This window comes from Nicotiana attenuata, unplaced genomic scaffold (assembly GCF_001879085.1).
Source record: "Nicotiana attenuata strain UT unplaced genomic scaffold, NIATTr2, whole genome shotgun sequence".
Classification (NCBI taxonomy): Eukaryota; Viridiplantae; Streptophyta; class Magnoliopsida; order Solanales; family Solanaceae; genus Nicotiana; species Nicotiana attenuata.
The window spans coordinates 45,422-51,750 of record NW_017672652.1 but is presented as its reverse complement, the minus strand read 5'-3'; the positions used below and the strand labels follow the sequence as shown (position 1 = coordinate 51,750).

Genomic DNA, 6,329 nt, shown 5'->3' with positions numbered 1-6,329 from the left:
TTTACTTATGTTTTATATTTTGATTAAATTAATAAAAAGTAATAAAAGTCTCTTACGATAAATATTTGAGTTCATTTTTCTCTTTAAAAGAATTATAATACCTTGATACTATCCTTCTTGGTAATTTGACGCTCAAAAGTACTTTTTAGAAAGATTAGCCAAAGACAATTTGTTTACCAAATATTGCAAAAAGTACTTCTTAAATTAATTGGCCAAACACAAAATGTTTTTCTCCAAAAGTACTTTTAAAAAAAGTACTTGTGAAAAAAAATACTTTTTAAAATAAGCAGATTTTGGCAGATTAGCCAAACGGGCTCTAACTTATTGATGACAAGACCAAGTTGCTTTAATTTCTTATTCCCTTGTTTATTAGGTTCCTTGAAAATTGAAATATCCGTTCCAAAAAGAATGATCACTTTCTAAATTTGAAAACAATTTAGCTTAAACTTATAATTCTACCCTTAATGAGAAGTTTTTATAACCACACAAATACTCTGGGCCCTTTTTGACTTGTTTAGAACCACAAATTTTAAAAGTCTTCATTTTTTCTTAAACTTCGTGCCCAGTCAAACAGATTCACATAAATTAGAACGGAGGGAGTATTTATTTTCTTAAATAAAAGAGAAAGAAAGATAAAAGCACCTCACATTAAAAAATATGATTATGGAAGAATATCTTTTACCCAGTTAAAAAAATAAAACACAAAAGAAAGAATATGCAAAATTGATAGGAGCGCAGTGGATGAGACTGCTCCTCCCTTAACTAGAGGTCTCGGGTTCGAGCCGTGGGTATCGAAAAATCCTTGCTAGGAAGCGCTTCCCCCGAATGGGGCCCTACGCGGCGCGAATCCGAACATAGTCGAACTCCAATGCAGGTACCGGACACTGGATAAAAAAAAAAAAAGACAGGAATAGCATTCTGAAACAATTTTTTTTCATTAAAATATCATTTTAAACTAAGAAAATGCTACCCTAAAATAAACCCATCATCAGTGTGATAGGATAATTCAGACTTTTCACCTGAAAATGGCAGTGTCACCTCTAGCCGGTTTCAACAACCTTTCAATTCCTTCAGGTTTCGTAAATTTTTCCACAGAAATCTCAATTTTTTTGTGTGTGTATTTTTGGGTTTTAATATTTTAGAATTATTTCTCCAGGAAAGCAGCAGTCCAAATTCGCTGGCCAATCAGTGGTATGAAATTCCTTAAATTTCACTCTTTTTCTTAATTAAGCTAAAACAAGAAAAAGAAGAATCCTACTACTACTAGTATGAGCACATTTGCTTGCATTTTTTGCTGGTTTTGATACAGAGAGCAATACCTATACGCGTATTGACGGTTGGAAAGAAGCGGTCACAAGGAGTGCAGCTAATAGTTGATGAGTATATGAAGAAGCTCAAACATTATTGTAGTGTTGATGATGTACGGATTAAGTCTAATCCCAGAAATGCACGGTGTGTTTGAATTCTGCCCTTTCTTTTGCCAAGTTGGTATATTTCAAATTTTAATTGCAATGTTGTTGAAAATTTGTGAATTCTCGTCTTTGTGTGACAGATTTTTACGGAAAATATCTTTTCCTGAAGAATAAGTGATTTTTTGTTACTTTTTTTTTTTTTTTTTTTTTTTTGGTGTTTGGTAAGTAAGCAGAAAATATTGTCTCAAGGAGCATTTATATTTTTTATCTAGGCAAACACTATGAGTGTTAATGGTGGGAATGCTGGTTTGGGGCTGGGGTGCATGGGAGGAGGGTCGGTGGGTTGGCAGGGGCTGGAGGTGAGGGGTTGGAGGGCGGGGTAGTGGGTTGGGAGGAGACAATCAGTGTGGAATGCCACTTATGGAACTTGTTTTCCCTACTCCCACGATATTTAAGGAACTTGTTTTCCTTGAGAAAATGTTTTCGAGAACATTTTGACCAAGCGTGCTAAAATTTTTGAAAAAATTCCTGCATACCAAACAGACCCTAGCTAGATGTGGTGTTCCTTCTCGCTTAAGCTTTGAACCTGTCTACCAGTAAGCTATGATCTAAACCAGCACATCACTATGATGCTCTATGGTTAGGTTTCATTTTATTTCGTCGGGCCACTAATGGAATCAGTCGGATTTCTTTGTCGTATTACTGTAATGAGCACATTGACATATTTGAGTGACTTTAGTTCATAGTCTTTGTACTTTTTGGTATATATAAAGGCATGATTGATTATCATCTATCTACATTGTAAATTTCACTTCTGTTGGATGCTTAACCTTCAGCATTTTGTTAAGCAGAATATACTGTTGAAGCTTGTTATTTACATTTGTAACAGTGATGTAGTGGCTCAAATTGAACATGAGGACATGGCTGTTATGGGCCACATCAGGCCTGATGAATGGGTAAGAGTTCAGAAGTATTTAGCTCGCTGGAAGTTTTTCTTTTCTGTGTGGATCTACTTCTTCTACTTGTCAAAAAACTCTCTTCATTTTGCAAAAGGTGAAAGTTGAACAAACTGCTTGGAACACTACTCTTTCTAATTTGTAACTTATAGAACCTTCTATATATTAACTGATATATACCTTACTGACAAAATTAAATGTTGCCGAACTATTCGTTTTGAAGAATAACCACGCACTGGCAACAATTGTGAAAGAATTCTTCTAAATAAAGCTGACTTACAAAATGATCCCTGTTATTATACATTGTATTCAAAAAGAAAAATTTCATCCGAGCATTTTATGATTGGAAGGCTCCTTCCAGTAATAGTTAGCCATGGTTTGAAGGAACTAGTGACCAATGTGGTCTATTTAAAAACTAGAATTTTGGTATTCAACCAACACTTTTCACCTTCAGAGCGGAAATGGGGGAAGAACATTGGAATAAAATTTGCAAAATAAAAAATGGAACATTCTACAAAATTTGGGTAGATTCACCAACATGAGGAAGTATAAATTTCTATAGAATGGAAGTGACAACCTGGATGGAGACGACGGTTGCTGAAACAAAGTAATCGTTAAAGAAGTATTATTAAGGAATGTTTATATTGGTGAAAAGATGGAGAAAGGAATTAAGTCGATTTGATTATAATAAAATTGTATAACAGACTAACTGGTGGATGACCTATGGCTATGAAGATCAACTGTCATGATTCCTGTAGTGATGTTGTGTTAGGGGCGAATTGCAAGGGACTAACAAAATTCATTTATATCTCAAGTTGTAAAAAGAATTCCTAGGCTGCATGCAATTTTTGACTAGTTTTACTGAAATTTTACCTTGTTTTATTATTGTACATCTGAGGGGTTTGATATCAGGCAGGTTTAAATGATTTTGTTTAACGGGAATTTTTGCTGTCTTTGGGGTGTTCAGAAGCTTTCTCATTCTTGCTGAAGCTGTTGATATCTTCGTATTTTTTCCATGCCTCAACATTAATCAATTTTCTGGGAGATGGAACACAATAATTGCACTCTCTTGACCCTCACAAAATTAATGGTTACATTCTCCCCCTTTCCTCTTTCTGAATTCTCACTATTCCTAATCTGTTTAAAACCAGGTTGTAATGTTGGATGAGCGTGGTCATGATGTGGGATCTGAGCAGATGGCTTCTTTAATTGGGGATGCTGGAAACAAGGTGAGTGATGCCTCATCATGGCAGTCTTTTGTTCATGGTATTACTATCATGATTTAGCAGCAAATCACCCTTGGGAATTGTAAGTATGGTGCCTACTGTAAAAAAAGCTGTTTAGTAAGACATCTGTCATCAATCGGATGAGGATCTATTCGAAAAAGATAGACACTGTGTGATTCTCCTCCTGTCTGTGTTGCAGGGAGCATCAAGCTTACTCTTTTGCATAGGTGGACCTTATGGGCATGGAAGACAATTGCGGGAGAGAGCTAACATATCAGTCAAATTGTCATCTTTAGTCTTAAATCATGAGATTGCCGTAGTTGTACTTATAGAGCAACTTTATAGGTGAGACTGGAACAGGCTATTCTTCTTTTAAAGTATTGGTGCTGCTATTTTCTCTCTCTCTCTCTCTCTCTCTCTCTCTCTCTCTCTTGCATATCTCTCACTCTCTGTTGTGCTCTCCTTACCCCCCTATTTCTGTCAGTAATCATTTCAATGTTGAGAAGATTGTTTGAGAAAATAGTTTCACAACTTGAAGTATTCATGCGTCCTAGTCATACTGTTCTCATTACCTATCCACTTCCTAAGAGGAAGAGAACATAAAATCATTCCTTTTAAAGAGCTCTTATATATCTTTTGAACTAAAAAGCAAATATCTATTTTCATCCCTCTCTGTATTAAACACTGTCTCCAATAGGATTGTTTTAATCAAGTAAAAGCTTCCCGTAAACGAGATTCGATGAAGCATGTAGTCTACAACTACGGCGGACATAGTATTAAAATGACTAGTAACATAATTCCTCCCTTCCCTTCTTTATAGGTTCCTTTCAGCCACTTATGTGGGAAGTGTCTTGGCTTTAAATCTTTTGTCAAGTCTGATTGTTTATCCTATCATGACCTTGCATGAATTTCCAGAAACCTAATTGATACATTGCTCTAAATATTTTGACAGAGCGTGGACCATTCTTAAAGGACAGAATTACCATCACTAGGCATTGGTGTCTTAACTATGATAAAGCGACAGAGCTACAGGTAGTACTTTCATATCCTAAATATTTGAACTTCTATTCTATTTCCTTAGTGAACTTGGTGCATTATAATTTAAGTTTAATAGATTGAACTTTGCCATATATGCTGCATTGGCCTTAAATAATGAATTTGGAGAGTGATGCTTTATTTACTTATTAAAATAACGCGAGCTTTATTACCCACTGTGCTTCACTATTTCAAGTGTACTAATTAGCGAAATGATTAAATTCATTAGCATGTCATACCCTTGCTAATCACCATGTTCTTTACTGGCTAGTATATAAGATGTCCTTTTGCCGCCAAAAGCCTAGAGAGAAAAATCATGCAGATTCATACTGTGGGAAACTGGGAATAACTTCAGGCCAACTCAATGTAAACAGTGACAATGATAAACTAAGCTTCACTAATATCATTTCTTAAACTAACCATAGGTTACATGATCTAGGAGTTGGATGTCTTTGGCAGCAACCCTATCACAGTACTTGGGATTATTGCCTTTATTAGTATATTCATTTTGCTAGTTTTCCTGGTCAAACTAGAGATTACCATCCATACAGTCAATAATTTATTGACTGATTTTTCAGGATTTCTATTTCTTGGAATTGGATTAGAAGAATTGAATGACTTCCAAGTTTCATTCAACCACCATCAGAGGAACCAAATTCAACTCAGGTTTGAAATATCTTTTGAGGATGACCTTGGCCCTCATTTATAGATATTGGACGTGCCTAACCACCCGCCTAAAGAGGAAGAGATGGTTGAGAAGTGAGCGGAACTTCATCCTTAGATCTTAGTAAGTCTATTGGGGTTGTGACTGTCCAAATTGTTGATGCTTAACTTGGTTTATGACATGGTCTGCAAAGTCGGATGGTACGTCTATCGTGATGGTGTGTCATGTCACGCCTTACTAGTTGGGCTTAACCGGTCCGGATCTTACGTCTCTACACTTGATGCCTTACACTGCCTCTTTCTGACTTCTTAAGAGTGACAAATATGTTCTGTTTGGCTCAAAAGTTAACGATATACTTTGTAAGCGATAAAACAATCAAAAATAGAAGAGGGGTAAATCGTAATCAAATATAATAAGCCTAGAGATGCAAAGATGATAATATTGTTGTAGATCTAATATTGCAAAGTGACAATGTTTACCAATAAGATATTTTCGTTAGAAGTAGAGATATAGAGAGAGAAAGCCAGAAAAATGAGAGAGTTGTATTAGATCAGATCCTCCTTTTACAATGTGGAGGTCTCCTTTATATAATAGGAGACCTTCCTCGAAAGAATCAAAAAGTTACAAAGATAGGTAACGTCTCCCTAGTGTAGACACTGAGTCCTAAACGGTGTCGCTTTTGTCCTCACGGCCGAGTCGTACCCGCTACGTTGGTCGGCGTACACTCATTGGGCGTACCCACAGGCGTAGAGATACTGAGGGTCAAATTTGACCCTATACAGTTAGTCCCTCCGCTCGTTGGAGACGCGTTCGGTGGGCGTCTTCGACGGGCGGAAATACGAACCTCGACTTAGGAGAATTTGACCTCGACCAGGGGCGGCAATATGAATGAAGTGAAATATATGACGTTGTTGAGCCGCTGACGCGTGGCTTCCTTTTTGGAACGATGTCATCGCCTGTATGCATCATCATTATATTTGCCCCCGAGGCGGTTCAGAGGATGAAGTGACGTTTTGGTTTCCGACACATGTTTTGA

General features: G+C 36.6%; 1 protein-coding gene across 1 annotated transcript; it reads left to right on the top strand.

The window, feature by feature from the left end:
• Positions 1 to 969: 969 nt before the first annotated feature.
• LOC109213978 (putative RNA methyltransferase At5g10620) lies at positions 970 to 5,597 on the top strand. Its single transcript, XM_019377825.1, has 8 exons — positions 970 to 1,074; positions 1,157 to 1,191; positions 1,310 to 1,452; positions 2,302 to 2,368; positions 3,520 to 3,597; positions 3,794 to 3,939; positions 4,547 to 4,626; positions 5,208 to 5,597. The coding sequence occupies exons 1-7, from the start codon at positions 1,026 to 1,028 to the stop codon at positions 4,584 to 4,586; spliced, it is 558 nt and encodes a 185-aa protein (XP_019233370.1). The 5' UTR covers positions 970 to 1,025; the 3' UTR covers positions 4,587 to 4,626; positions 5,208 to 5,597.
• Positions 5,598 to 6,329: the final 732 nt, after the last annotated feature.